Source organism: Heptranchias perlo, chromosome 22 (genome assembly GCF_035084215.1).
Source record: "Heptranchias perlo isolate sHepPer1 chromosome 22, sHepPer1.hap1, whole genome shotgun sequence".
NCBI lineage: Eukaryota > Metazoa > Chordata > Chondrichthyes > Hexanchiformes > Hexanchidae > Heptranchias > Heptranchias perlo.
In genome coordinates, this window is record NC_090346.1 from 48,541,116 (window position 1) to 48,556,801 (window position 15,686).

General features: G+C 43.9%; 1 protein-coding gene across 1 annotated transcript in view; it reads right to left on the reverse strand.

Moving 5' to 3' along the window:
• The window catches only part of uqcrc2b (ubiquinol-cytochrome c reductase core protein 2b), a 17,872-nt gene extending 3,366 nt beyond the window's left edge, over positions 1–14,506 (reverse strand). The window contains exons 1-11 of the mRNA XM_068003539.1: positions 14,396–14,506; positions 12,753–12,842; positions 11,064–11,213; positions 7,728–7,792; positions 6,444–6,500; positions 5,737–5,861; positions 4,497–4,594; positions 4,338–4,395; positions 3,156–3,251; positions 1,813–2,012; positions 1,629–1,709 (exon numbers count right to left, since the gene is read on the reverse strand). Of these exons, the coding sequence (XP_067859640.1) occupies positions 1,629–1,709; positions 1,813–2,012; positions 3,156–3,251; positions 4,338–4,395; positions 4,497–4,594; positions 5,737–5,861; positions 6,444–6,500; positions 7,728–7,792; positions 11,064–11,213; positions 12,753–12,842; positions 14,396–14,440 (1,065 nt within the window). The 5' untranslated portion in view covers positions 14,441–14,506. The remainder of the gene's footprint in view (positions 1–1,628; positions 1,710–1,812; positions 2,013–3,155; positions 3,252–4,337; positions 4,396–4,496; positions 4,595–5,736; positions 5,862–6,443; positions 6,501–7,727; positions 7,793–11,063; positions 11,214–12,752; positions 12,843–14,395) is intronic.
• Positions 14,507–15,686: the final 1,180 nt, after the last annotated feature.

Genomic DNA, 15,686 nt, shown 5'->3' on the forward strand with positions numbered 1-15,686 from the left:
GTGGATGCATTGGTTATGATCTTCCAAAATTCCCTAGATTCTAGAATGGTCCCAGCAGATTGGAAGGTAGCAAAAGTAACCCCGCTATTCAAGAAAGGAGGGAGAGAGAAAACAGGGAACTGCAGGCCAGTTAGCCTGACATCAGTCGTTGGGAAAATGCTGGAATTTATTATTAAGGAAGCAGTAACCGGGCACTTAGAAAATCATAATATGATTAGGCAGAGTCAACATGGTTTTATGAAAGGGAAATCATGTTTGACAAATTTATTAGAGTTTTTTGAGGATGTAACTAGCAGGGTAGATAAAGGGGAACCAGTGGATGTAGTATATTTGGATTTTCAAAAGGCATTTGATAAGATGCCACATAAAAGGGTGTTACACAAGGTAAGGGATCATGGGATTGGGGATAACATATTAGCATGGATAGAGGATTGGTTAAAGGACAGAAAACAGAGTAGGGATAAACAGGCCATTTTCAGGTTGGCAGGCTGTAACTAGTGGAGTGCTGCAAGGATCGGTGCTTGGGCCTCAGCTATTTACAATCTATACTAATGACTTAGATGAAGAGACCAAATGTAATGCATCCAAGTTTGCTGACTATACAAAGCTACATCATATACAAAGCTAGGTGGGAAAGTAAGCTGTGAGGAGGACACAGAGTCTACAAAGGGATATAGACAGGTTAAGTGAGTGGGCAAGAAGGTGGCAGATGGAGTATAAATGTGGGGAAATGTGAGGTTATTCACTTTGGTAGTAAGAATAGAAAAACAGAATTTTTTTTAAAAAAATGGTGAGAAACCATTGAATGTTGGTGTTCAGAGAGACTTGGGTGTCCTTGTACATGAAACACAAAAAGTTAGCATGTAGGTACAGCAGGCAATTAGGAAAGCAAATGGCATGTTGGCCTTTATTGTAAGGGGGTTGGAGAACAAGAGTAAGGAAGTCTTGCTGCAATTCTACAGGGCTTTGGTGTGACCTCATCTGGAGTATTACATACAGTTTTGGTCTCCTTATCTAAGGAAGGATATACTTGCCTGGAGGGCGGTGCAACAGAGGTTCACTAGATTGATTCCTCGGATGAAAGGGTTGTCCTACGAGGAGGTTGAGTAGAATGGGCCTATACTCTCTGGAGTTTAGAAGAATGAGAGGTGATCTCATTGAAACATAAGATTATGAGGGGGCTTGACAGGGTAGGTGCTGAGAGGCTGTTTCCCCCGGCTGGAGAGTCGCAGGATAAGGGGTCGGCCATTCAAGACTGAGATGAGGAGGAATTTCTTCACGCAGAGGGTTGTGAATCTTTGGAGTTCTCTGCACCAGAGGGCTGTGGATGCTGAGTCATTGAATATATTCAAGGCTGAGATGGATAGATTTTTGGACTCCAGGGGAATCAAGGGATATGGGGATCGGGCGGGAAAGTGGAGTTGAGGGCGAAGATCAGCCATGATCTGATTGAATGGCGGAGCAGGCTCGAGGGGCAGTATGGCCTACTCCTGCTCCTATTTCTTATGTCCTTATGTCATGGTATTGCTATGATTTTGCAGCTTATGTGAACTGAGCAGAAGCAGAATGGCAATCATCTGAAACCTGGCAGATTTTGGCTAAAAGGTTACACCGTTGATTATACGTACGTCACTTGCTGAAGCAGCCTGCGAGATGGTGTAGATGCCAAACAGCCCAGAGTCAGAGTAGTTTGCATTGAATGCTGAAACCTGTTTACAAGAATGTGTTTAAAGCAAAGTCAGTCTTATGAAGTGCAGATTAAAAAAAGTTAAAAACATGACAGAAATAATTTAGTTCAGAAGCAAAACTCACATCAAACAGCCCTGCTTCCTTCTTTACGATTGCATGATGCAACTTGCTGCACATATTACTACCCCTCTTGATATATGGGCCAGCGGCAAGAACATGCTGCAGGACACTAAACACATGGGCCTCAGGCTTCCCAGCAGCTGCTCCCTCAGCTACCACTGCAGCGTGAACCAAACGGTCATTATTCCGGAAACGGATCTCACCTGCAGACACACAAATTAAAGGTCACAGGTTATGGAAAATAAACTTTATCCTAAGAGTCTCAATTTCAGCTAACGAAAATCCATTTTCTTTGGGAATGTTATGGGTGTGTGTGTGTGTGTGTGTGTGTGTACACACACCAACAGCAGCTAGATATTTCTGCTGTGCAACTCTTAAGGGTTAGAATTATACAAGAAACGTACAGCAAAACCCACTTGCTGTATAACGTCAATCGCAGGGGGATTTGCTTGTTTAATCTGCACTGCTTTGACTGGGGTTTCTTTTAGTTGCTTGGTGCCTACATTAAGCAGCAAACTGACTAAAAATATTCCTAGTGAATTATAATTTCAATTTAAAAAAAAATAAGCTCATTTAATATTTTCAGAAGATTAGGTAGCTGCAACGCAAAGCAATTCAATACCTTCTCCACATTTAAAATCAAGAGTACTGCCTGAAATGATACAGACTCAGAGAGGGGAGCTCGTTCAGGGTCAATTGGCACCTTTACGATGGAATCAATTGAGATCTGTTGAATTGGGGAATTGAGCAACAACAACTTGCTTTTATACAGCCCCTTTAACGTAGTAAAACGACGCAGGGCGCTTCACAGGAGTGATTATCAGACAAAATTTAACACCGAGCCGCGTAAGGAAATATCAGGACAGGTGACCAAAGGCTTGGTCAGAGAGGTGGGTTTTAAGGAGTGTCTTAAAGGAGGAGAGAGAGGTAGAGAGGCAGAGAGGTTTAGGGAGGGAATTCCAGAGCTTGGGCCTAGGCAGTATAGAGACATTAAATGCACCATTTGACCTTTTTTTAAGGTGAGGTTAGGAGCTTACTTTTCCCTAATGTAGGAGCTCAACAGGTGCAGTGGGATAATGAGGTGTGGAAACAGCTCAAATCCTGAAGATATGAGAGAGACATGACCTGGCATCATAGTTGAGTAAAACTGACATAATCAATGTCTTCCCAATGTTGACTAAAGATATGTTTAATTACCAGAAAAGTTAAAATAGCCATGTTCTCCACTTATTTTTTCAGTAAACACATAATAGACAGCCATTAGTTAGCAGCCAGATTACAGAAAGATACATTAAGTTGATGTACATATTAAACCCCAGACCAGTCACCTGTACATCAAAGCTCACCTCCACGGAACTTGGCTGCAGCACCAACTGCACCAGTACCACTCCTCATGTTGAAGTAGTGTTCACCCACTTGCTTCAGGACTGTATGGTTCACTCCTGTGGGTGGGGAGAGAAGCAATCGCATAAATACGCTGGACATACAATCGTACAGCACAGTAACCCCGCAATACAACTTCAATATTAAACAGCTGCCAGAATTAAAATAAAACAGAAGTGCGACACGTGGCTGCCCCTGGAATGGTATCCTGTAGAAATTAGATCAAAGTGAAATTGATTACTTTTAATCTGGCTGAATAAATGAAAACATAACTTTAATAATGAATATTTAATAAATACATGATCTGATGATTTTTATATCTTTTACCTTTGCTTTTAATTTTCTTTGTGGTGGGGTAGAGTATGATACCTCACTGCAGAGCTTGTCGTAAACTGTAATAGTCATCAGTCCCTTGCTTAAATCTGAGTGTTTTTTTTTAAAATAGCATAAGATGCTAAGTTCAGATGTGAAAAATACCCTGGTTTGTTTCTCAAAGACTGTTTAGAAAGCAAAAGAAAAAAGACCTGCATTTTTATAGCACCTTTCATCACCTCAGGACGTCTCAAAGCACTTTACAGCCAATGAAGTACTTTTGAAGTGTAGTCACTGTTGTAATATAGGAAACGCGGCAGCCAATTTGTGCATAGCAAGATCCCACAAACAGCAATGAGATAATGGCCAGATAATCTGATCGAAGTGCGACATGAAGTGTTTGTTCAAGTGCATCAGAGAAAGGTGCAAATTTAAAGTATTCAGAATCACCATGGCTTGGCGAATTGGCTCCTGGTTTAACGTCTGGCCTGTGCCGAATTAGCCAATCCCAGCCAGGGTGGCAACAGGAGTTAAGGAAAGGGTGAGGGAAACCAGCCTGAGCTCTCTCAATTCAGCAACTGCTCCTGGAAGTATGCAGGTGTGGACAACAGGTTGGACATATGGTCAAGCTGTGAAGCCTCCCCAAGGAGAACATCCTGCAGACACTTGCAGCCCTGTCAAGGCTCATCTGTGAACAATGGTCACTTTGGCAAGTTACTGGACCCAGAGTCAATAAGGAGTGAACACATTTAGGAGAGAGGGGAAAAAGATTGCCAAGAAAAAGACACACAAAAAGGAACATTGAAAACTTCTTATGCCAATATGACACTTACCCAGCCCTACGAGAGCCATTCTTCCACTTGTAAAATTGCTTTGCACAAACTCGAGCATCTATGAAGACATTATGGGGACATGTATTAGAGACAATCATCAATATTTTGTTTCTTTTAAAAGATGTTCTTTGTGGCGACTGTTTTGCATTTTATTCCTACCTGGTCTGCTGTGTGATGACCAATCATAAAACTAGGACAATAGAGGGGGTTGCTCAGTGCCCTACGGTAAGCAGCTGAATGCAGGTTCTCCAAAACACCTATAAAAAAAAATCATCATCATCAAATTCACCTGCTGGATGGAGAGACGCCAGAAAATCAGTTTGTTTCCACAAGCGAGAACGCAGAATTACTCACATGCAGCATTATTACATAGAATTAACAGCACAGAAACAGACCATTCGACCCAACAGGTCCATGCCGGTGTTTATGCTCCACCCGAGCCTCCTCCCACCCTACTTCATCTCATCCTGTCAGCATATCCTTCTATTCCTTTCTCTCTCGTGCTTATCTAGCTTCCCCTTAAAAGGCATCTAGGCTATTCGCCTCAACTACTCCTTGTGGTAGCAAGTTCCACATTCTAATCAACAGAATGTGGTTATTAACAATAGAAGACTGACAAAATATAGCAATTAAGACAGCAGCCACTTCTAGCCTTACCAGACTGTGGACTATTCCATACGCATAGTACAATTCACTGTTCCTTGCCTGTGCTCAAATTCTGTATCATTTCTGGCCAACATCAAATCAATGACACGTGTTGCTCCTTCATCATCGCTGGGTCACAATCCTGAAACTCCCTAACAGCACTATGGGAGCACCTTCCACACACAGACTACAGCGGTTCAAGAAGGCAGCGGCTCACCACCACCTTCTCAAGGGCCAACTAGGGATGGGCAATAAACACCGGTCTTGCCAGCAATGCCCACATCCCAATAAATGAATTTTTTTTTTAAAAAGGCAGCCCCCGAGAGGGGCCTGAATTTAGTGCAGACACGAAGGGCCTCTTCCTCTGCTAAACCTTCTATGTTTTCCTCTGGGTAGGTGACACTACCACAACAGTTATGACAAGGAGTCCCCCACTACATTTAACTGCTGAGATATCTTAGGGAGACGGGGGGTGATTGCAATGAAATTAGTGATGATTGCTGTGGTGGTGCTGTGCGTTGGAACATCAGCTAACACTATCTCGCAGAACCAGGTTTGTTGCCTCAGTCTGCAAGGATCCTGACCTGAGCCGAGCTGGAGAGTCCTCTCTCGGCAGCTCACCCCAGCCACCAATAAACAGTGGCTCCATTGGTGTCCTGAGAGCAGTGCTATGATGGGATTGATTTACAAACAACATTAACATTGGAAACCAGTTACTTTAATATCCATCCAACTCGTGTTTTTCAAATCTCACCTATTTGTGGGTTCTGAAAGGCGACTGCTCTGTCCACTTTCAATCTCGGAGGGAGCTCTGATAGCTCCCATGACCGGAACTCCTGGGCAGCGATAACGTTGATCAGATACTCCATTACTGTGTCACTGAGAAACAAAATTCAGGGATTAGATATTCACAACAACTTGCATTTATATTGTGCAGAAAATAATGTAGAAAACATCCAAAGTGTGCCCGGTGGGGGAAGAGAAAATTAAAATAGATAAAGGTATGGGCGTCGAGTCACGGTGAGAGGTTGGAGTTACGATAGTTCGATGTGTAAGTTTGCAGTTTTTGTGTTTTTTCTAAATTAGTTCATGGGATGTGGGCGTCGCTGGCGAGGCCGGCATTTATTGCCCATCCCCAATTGCCCTTGAGAAGGTGGTGGTGAGCCGCCTTCTTGAACCGCTGCAGTCTGTGTGGTGAAGGTTCTCCCACAGTGCTGTTAGGAATCATCTGCTACAAGTGACTGGCCAAAGGGTTTTGTACCAGTTGGTTCTGAACTGTCCTCCTAACAAAAGAGGATGGTGATGGAGCATCAATTGAGGCTTTTGTTAAAACTTGAGAGAACATGATAACGTCAAGATCAGTGATTTAACAAACAACAGTTTGTGTAAAATCCTACCCTTCAAAATGGCTGACATGGTGTGAAATGCAGTGGCTGCCTGTGGAACTGGCCCAATACTCACACGTAGTCTCGCATACACTCCACCGTGTAGATCATGTTGTCCCTGGTAGATGTCACACTGCAAAAGCAGAACAAGCTGGTAATTTCTGGATGAAATAAACTGAAGTCAGCTGAAGCTCAGAGATGACTTTATAAACACACACTTAAACGTTTCTAGCAATGAATCAACCTGCCGCATATCAACACAGGGAAATTCAAAAGATTTACGGAGGTACAGAAAAATATTATTCAGCATTAAAATAGGCATAGTTTTATTTTCTGTGACAAGATGGGTTGGACACTGAAACATGCAATTTCGACGAGCTGCAAATTTACAATTAAAGGGGTATTAAACTTGTCCTGCATTGGATACTCAGTAAGATTTCCATGAATCAAATATTCATTTCAAAACTGACTAATGTCATAATAGAACTAGGACTATCTTCACAAATTGGACGTGATCTATAAAACTAAAAACTGGTGGGACACTGCTGGGATCAGTCTCCTCTGTGTGCTGCCTGTAAGGGTCCTGTGTGAGATGGGTTTGGCCATTCTCAGCCAGTTCCTGGTGGGCATGGGCCCACAGCAAAAAGAAATGTCCACTTTTGTTACTTAACTGGCAATTTCACTCAAACAGGCTATAAGAATAGCTGATGTAGGGAAGAACTCTGGAAATATAATGCATTACTGACGTTCGCAGAGCACAGGAAGTTTTACTTCTGCATCTGGCCCATTTTCTATCTGACCTTAAGACTAGAAAGAAAGAACTTGCATTTATATAGCGCCTTTCACAACCGCAGAACGTTCCAAAGTGCTTTACAGTCAATGAAGTACTTTTTGAGGTGTAGTCACTGTTGTAATGTGGTAAATGTGGCAGCCAAATTGCGCACAGCAAGATCCACAAACAGAAATAATAATGACCAGATAATCTGGTTTTTTTTTAAAAAGTGATGTTGGTTGATGGATAAATATTGGTCAGGATACTGGGAGAACTCCCCTACTCTTCTTCAAAATAGTGCCATGGAGTCTATTTACCTGAGAGGGCAGACAGGGCCTCGGTTTAACGTCTCATCTGAAAGATGGCATCTCCGACAGTGCAGCACTCCCTCAGTACTGCACTGGGGTGTCAGCCTAGATTTTGTGCTCAAGTCACTGGAGTGGGACTTGAACCCATGACCTTCTGCCTCAGAGGCGAGAGTGTGCTACTCACTGAGCCACGGCTGCCTGACCCTCTCCCCTGCACTGATATTTTTCACCCTGGCGATTACCGAAATTCAGTAGAAAACGAGAAACTAAGTATACTTACCTCAGACTGCCACCAACAGCTTCTATGCCACGAGTTATTCTGAATGACGAAGCTCCCTTTGTGGTCTGTAAAACAAAACAGGCTCTGGTTAAATTTGAATGATCAAGATCGATACCAAACTGAGTTCTGTACTCTAAATTCAATCTCTACTAAAATGTTATAGTTTACGTTGAAATGTTGCATTGCAAGTGTGTTAATACAAAACCCACGGTTACCATCGATAGATGTTGATAACATACTTTGGATATCGGTAATTTAATCAGTAAAGAATCAATTAATCTTCACATATGGATAAAATATTGGCAATGAAAGCTTTGCAGACAAATGTCTTTAACGAACACTCGAGCCTCATTTAATGGCTTGGGGAAACGAGTTCTTAAAATGTTTTCTTGCGGTGCTCTCAACCCTCTTGGTCTATTACAATAGTTGTTTATAGTCATGGATGGACTGTGCTAGATGCTTTCCATCCAGCTCCCTCCACGTGATATCAAGAAACGGCTGAGTGCACTGGATACAGCAAAGGCTATGGGCCCGGACAACCGGACATCCCGGCTGTGGTGCTGAAGACTTGTGCTCCAGAACTAGCTGCACCTCCAGCCAAGCTGTTCCAGTACAGCTACAACACTGGCATCTACCCGACAATGTGGAAAATTGCCCAGGTATATCCTGTCCACAAAAAGCAGGACAAATCCAATCCGGCCAATTACCGCCCCATCAGTCTACTCTCAATCATCAGCAAAGTGATGGAAGGTGTCGTCGACAGTGCTATCAAGTGGCACTTACTCACAAATAACCTGTTCACCGATGCTCAGTTTGGGTTCCGCCAGGACCACTCGGCTCCAGACCTCATTACAGCCTTGGTCCAAACATGGACAAAAGAGCTGAATTCCAGAGGTGAGGTGAGAGTGACTGTCCTTGACATCAAGGCAGCATTTGACCGAGTCTGGCACCGAGGAGCCCTAGTAAAATTGAAGTCAATGGGAATCAGGGGGAAAACTCTCCAGTGGCTGGAGTCATACCTAGCACAAAGGAAGATGGTAGTGGTTGTTGGAGGCCAATCATCTCAGCCCCAGGACTTTGCTGCAGGAGTTCCTCAGGGCAGTGTCCTAGACCCAACCATCTTCAGCTGCTTCAACAATGACCTTCCCTCCATCATAAGGTCAGAAATGGGGATGCTCGCTGATGATTGCACAGTGTTCAGTTCCATTCACAACCCCTCAAATAATGAAGCAGTCCGTGCCCGCATGCAGCAAGACCTGGACAACATCCAGGTTTGGGCTCATAAGTGGCAAGTAACATTCGCGCCAGACAAGTGCCAGGCAATGACATTCAATGGCATTACCTTCACCGAATCCCCCACCATCAACATCCTAGGGGTCACCATTGACCAGAAACTTAACTGGACCAGCATATAAATACTGTGGCTACAAAAGCAGGTCAGAGGCTGGGTATTCTGTGGTGAGTGACTCACCTCCTGACTCCCCAAAGCCTTTCCACCATCTACAAGGCACAAGTCAGGAGTGTGATGGAATACTCTCCACTTGCCTGGATGAGTGCAGCTCCAACAACACTCAAGGAGCTCGACACCATCCAGGACAAAGCAGCCCGCTTGATTGGCACCACCCTAAACATTCACTCCCTTCACCACCGGCGCACATTGGCTGCAGTGTGTACCATCCACAGGATGCACTGCAGCAACTCGCCAAGGCTTCTTCGACAGTGCCTCCCAAACCCGCGACCTCTACCACCTACAAGGACAAGAGCAGCAGGCACATGGGAACAACACCACCTGCACGTTCCCCTCCAAGTCACACACCATCCTGACTTGGAAATATATCGGCATTCCTTCATCGTCACTGGGTCAAAATCCTGGAACTCCCTTCCTAACAGCACTGTGGGAGAACCTTCACCACACGGACTGCAGCGGTTCAAGGCGGCGGCTCACCACCACCTTCTCAAGGGCAATTAATGCCGGCCTCTCCAGCGACGCCCACATCCCATGAACGAATAAAAAAAAACTCAGCGGCCCTGGATGTAAATCCTAGCAAATCATATCGTGCTGTATACATGACGACTCTGCGCGAAGTAGTAAAATATTAACATTGTAGATTGTCCAGGCCAAACTCACCATTTAAATGCAGGACTATGGGGAAAGTGCAGGGGAGAAGGACTAATTGGACAGCTCTTTCAAAGAGCCGACACAGGCACGATGAGCCGAATGGCCTCCTTCTGTGCTGTATGATTTTATGAACTACTTTAAGGGATGCAAGAACGGCAGCTGGAGAGTTCATTACTCAGCGCGGTGTACTGAGATCACACTTTACTGAGGGAACTACAGCTAGCTACAGTGTGCTACGTATAGGATGATGCATAGCCAGGGCCGTGTTTCAAGGCAGTAATGCAACAAAACTGTTTGTGAAGTTCACCAACATATCCTGATCCTAAAATGTATTGTTGCCTGAAAATATGTTCCTCCGTGTTACTGTATACAGAAGCCTAATTTTACAAAATCATTCGTAGCATTGAGAGAAATCAGCAAGGAATTCTGCTCAACATCCAGTGACTCCTGCTCCTGCTCAACATCCAGTGACTCCTGCTCCTGCTCAACATCCAGTGACTCCTGCTCCTGCTCAACATCCAGTGACTCCTGCTCCTGCTCAACATCCAGTGACTCCTGCTCCTGCTCAACATCCAGTGACTCCTGCTCCTGCTCAACATCCAGTGACTCCTGCTCCTGCTCAACATCCAGTGACTCCTGCTGGAAAGTTTGCATGTATGGGCATCAGGCAAGGCCATGATCAGACTTTGCTGTGATGCACAACAGAGTTGAATAGCCTGCCAACATTCACTGTCCAGAATCACACATGAAGAATGGTCACTTAGGCAATGTACCAGAGAACTGCGGGCACCAGTGGAACCCCAGCAAGAATAAAAGTCATCAGGAGAGATGGGGAGGGAAGGTGAGAAAATTGGGAGGGGGAAATGTGCTCGCTCATGACATCAAATAACTACAACAGACTTTACCCACACACGAATGTAATTGCGAACCATTCACTTCAATTAGACTGTTTAAAACAAACTACTGCACTCAGGATGGTGAGAGCAAACACAGCTAATTCTCTAACATTTAAAGCAAATGGCATCTTAAGAAAGAAATCTTGAAAAGCATCGCATAGGTGAAGAGCTGTTTAAAGTGCTAAGTTACATCGAGTTACATTGAAACTACAGCACAGAAACAGGCCATTCGCCCCATCTGGTCTATGCCAGCGTTTATGCTCCACACGAGCCTCCTTCCTCCCTCCTTCCCTACTAAAGATTCTTTTAAACTATACTTACCAGGTTTGCTGCCAAACGAAGGGCATGAGTGATGCCCAAATTACTGGCATTCTCATACCTGCTGCCCGCCTTTATAAAGACTCCAATCTTTGAGGTTGGTGAGTAGTTCTCCAAGGAGGCAATGACCAACCCATTCGGTAATTTGGACACCTGTAGGAGAAAAATTGAGTTCCTGTAAAGACTTGATTATCCGTATTAAATTAAAAATCTTGAGTATACACCAACTCAATTTCCTGTTGACAGAAAAGGTGAGACCAAAAATCATGACAACATTTAATAATGAAAATGTCTATATAATAAGCTATAGTGGGAATTCCCCTATGTAAACAGCTCCCTGTAATACGGTAGTTGCAGGCTGTGGCCACTAGGTGATGCTATAGTTCCACTGTATCTTCTGACACAAATGTTAGGAGTCTTACAACACCAGGTTATAGTCCAACATCTTTACTTAAAATCACAAGCTCAGGTGACGAAGGAGGAAGCCTCCGAAAGCTTGTGATTTTAAATAAAGCTGTTGGACTATAACCTGGTGTTGTAAGACTCCTTACATTTGTCCATCACCGGCATCTCCACATCATCTTCTGACACACTCAGAGAAAGACCACAGTAGGATTGCAGTCTCATTTATTAACTGGACAGTGAAGTAAAAAACTTATCTCCAGGGATCTGAGCACATAATCTAGGCTGGAACTGAGAGAGTGCTGCACTGTCAGAGGTGCTGTCTTTCGGATTACACTGAGGCCCTATCTGCCTATTTAAAAAAGAGCAGGGGGAGATCTCCCAATGTCCTGGCCAACATTTATCCACCAACCAACACACAGAATATCTGGTCATTTATCGCACTGCTGTTTGAGAGAGCTTGCGGTGAGCAAATTGGCTGCTGCATTTCCCTACATTACAACAGCGACTACACTTCAAAAGAAATTCACTTGATGTGAAGCACTTTGGACCATCTTGAGGACATGAAAGGTGCACTTAAATCATCAGGACAGGCAGATGGGTGCCTCGGTTTAGCTCAATGCAAGGTATTTCTTCTAATGATTTATTGTAATTGCTTGTCCTCGCTAATTTGTCTCCCTCCCCGCCTGCCTCTCCTGAAAGCACCGATTCCTCACTGGGTAGAGTTCCGCAGGGTCCACGCCCGCTCTGGTCCCTCGCCCAAGTGGCCAATCTTCACATGCAAGCCTTGACAGTGAGGGAGCTGAAAAGCCATAGCTGTGTCCCTACTCCCATGTTGGCTGATGTCAGCTAACTCAGCACAGACGAAGGACCGAACCTGGGACCTTCTGGTCCACAGGTCTCAGCTTCTCACCGGATCAATTAACTGAGACCTCAGGAAGAGCCCTTTTTTGAAATTTAACTGCCTAAACCATCTTAAGATTTTTTTTCTTCAGGATCTAGTGAGCAGCAATTCAAAAAGGTACAAATGCTCAAATCATGCAAAGCTTCTTAAAGAGCAAACTGAATGCCGATTAGGATCGTAGCAACAAAGAAAGCACAGGCCACAAGCAACCTCAGTGGCATGCAGCACACTGCTACAATATACTCTAGAGCACCTACACGGACATCTTCTGAGGGAATTCTGCTCGTAGTGGCACGAGCCTCGATGCCTTTGAGGGGCTTGCTCAAAAAGAGGGTTAAGGTGGAATCACACTTTTGTAAAACAAGACGCAACTAATGTTCACTGACCTGCAACTCCTGAGGTGGTAGGTTTAATTTTTCTGCGGCCGCCGTAAACTCATACTTAGGTGCAGCTTTAGCCGAGTAAAGCCTCGTCGTCTGAAATCAAAAATTCACTTAAGTGTCAATAGTCGTTTGAAAGGTTTCTGAAAAGCAAGGACATCCCTTCTGGATATTTCAATGAGGGTTTTGCTCCATTTGTTTTTAAATGTATGTTTTTAAAAGAGTGGGAGAAACAAAAAATAAAGCCCCACTTCACACCTCATCATTAAAGATGATTCCCAGTCCAAAAGCTGGGGCAAACCAATCGTTTACTGATTACAACCCATGGTTATTAGACTTCTATCAGCTATTAGTAATGGTACAATACAGAACACAAACTGTTCTTCAAAAGAGCCCTGGTATTGCTGCTATTTTGTTCATCTCCTGCTACTTTCCCTGGCCCACACCCAAATACACTGGAAAGTGGGTGACCGTCCTGCTCAGGTCTCACCACTGATGTTCTGAGCAAAAGCTGCCCGAGGGATGGCCAGGGATAGCTCTCAATCTGGCCTCTGTCAGCTCCTCTTTACAGTACAGGCTTCAACGCAGGAACTCAATGTAGTGCATACCAGTATTCCATGATACGATACAGTGCTCCACTACGTTACACCACAACTAGGAGTTTTAAACTAGTCAGGTCTTCATCTTAAATGTATTTTTAAAGCAATATTAGCACATGATTTTCACCTATCAGTTAGTTACAAGTCATCATCAAAGATCCACTATCCTTAAAAAAGAAAACAGAATCATAGAAATTAGTGCAGCAGGAGGCCATTCAGCCCATCATTCCTGTGCTGGTGCTAGCTCTTCAACTCAGGCTATCTAGTCCAATCCCCTTTCCCAGTATCCTTTATATTATAGTCTACCCCTGACAATTTAAAGTCTTGTTTTGCATGAAAATAATTCAAATTACCTATGAGATGAGGAGAAATGTTTTTATACAGCAAAATATGATCTTGAATGCGCTGCCTGAAAGAGCGGTGGAAGCACATTGAATAGTAACTTTCAAAAGGGAATTGGATAAATACTTGAAAAGGGAAAAAAAAATGAAGGCTTATGGGGAAAGAGCAGAGGAGCGGGACAAAGTGGATAGCTCCTGCAGCGAATGATTTGGTATAGCACTATAACCTCTGCAATGTCAAAATCCTACACAGGTACTAGTTGCATTTATATATAGCATTGCACATTTTTAAAAAAAAAAATCAGAAGAGATTATACGAATAAGATTCCGGGCTTCTGACTGATTTAATTGAACAGTTGCTGAGAGGCTGAGACCCGAATTCACCCAACGGTGGGATGACCTTCAGTAACCTCACAAGCGCCAGCCCCTCAAACTGACCCACTCCAGGTCTCCCTGTCACGGTGGTTCCCAAGGCATTTAGTACCTGGACTGTAGATATTTCGGATTATCGGCTCAGGACGGAGCCCCGTCGGGAAGGACGATGAGCCCCCGAGCCCGTCACCGTAACCAAACACCGGGCTAGGCCGCACCGGTACCTCAGCGGGGTTACCGTTCATTTTCCGTTCGCCGCTCTACAGTCACGGGACCGCGCGCTTCTGATCGAGCAGCAACTAGTCCTCTCGGTGGGGATGCGGAAAGGGCCACTTACGGAGAGATTTGCGAGCGCAGAATTCACTCTCCTCACCGACCTCATATTGGCGTCGCCTCTTCCGACTCTGGGACACACACAATATGGCTGCTCACTAGCGACCGCCACTGAGACACACACAATATGGCTGCTCACTAGCGACCGCCACTGAGACACACACACAATATGGCTGCTCACTAGCGACCGCCACTGAGACACACACAATATGGCTGCTCACTAGCGACCGCCACTGAGACACACACAATATGGCGGCGGCCGCCCTTTCCACCCGTCAATCACATGCAAGAAACGTTTAAAGGTTCTCGTGAGCTGAGCTCTGCTTAAATACTGTTTTATGTTGGATGATGTGTACAAGATATTGTATATTGTAATGTGTGTATATTGCACTGCATTTTATTGCATCATTTGTTGTGTATTATGTTTCTATTAGATTACATTGTGTTATAATATTGTCTCTTATATTGTGTATATATTGAGTTAAGCAAAAAACTGCAGATGCTGGAAGTCTAAAACAAAAATAGAAAAGGCTTGAAACACTCAGCAGGTCAGTCAGCATCTGTGGAAAGAACAGATGAGCTAATATTTTAAGTATATACTCTTCTATAGAACTGGCTAGTACTGATGAAGGGTCTATACCTGACGTTTACTGAACTATTCTCTCCACAGATACTAACTTACTTGCAATTCCTGTCTACAAACCTTATTTCCTGTCCTCATAACTTCTGGGTACACTTTTGATTCAACATTTAACATTGTAAATTGCTATCTCAACATTTCCCATTCAATTTTCCTATGTTAACTGTCACAGGGTTGTTGCTGGTTCTGGCCATTGGGTGACTGTGGGATGATTTTCTCTCCATTTTTCTTCCTTCTAAACCAAAAAACCCAAAACAAGTGTCAAATTTAAATGTTATTATTTCGGTCCAGGATGAACTCGAGTCCCTGCGGTTCCCACCGGTCGCGGAAAGCTCAGTCACCATCTTGTATAGAAAACTATTTAAATCCATCAATTGATCATAGATAATGCCATGGCAATTTACTAGTGATTTATGAAGAACACATTGGTCTACGGATAATATGCTAATTGGCAAGGTGGACATAGAACCCTAAAACTAGAGTGGTCGTAAGTTACTAAACCTAAACACAAATTCTTCAGCCTTGCATTCCTTATAAATCTCGTAGAGAAATTGAACTTTTATAGAGAATTTCTATTACAGATTATCTATAAAGCAAGTATGAAGAACGATCAATCCTTGGAATTGACTCCCGGATACAGTAGTGAGCCGATGAA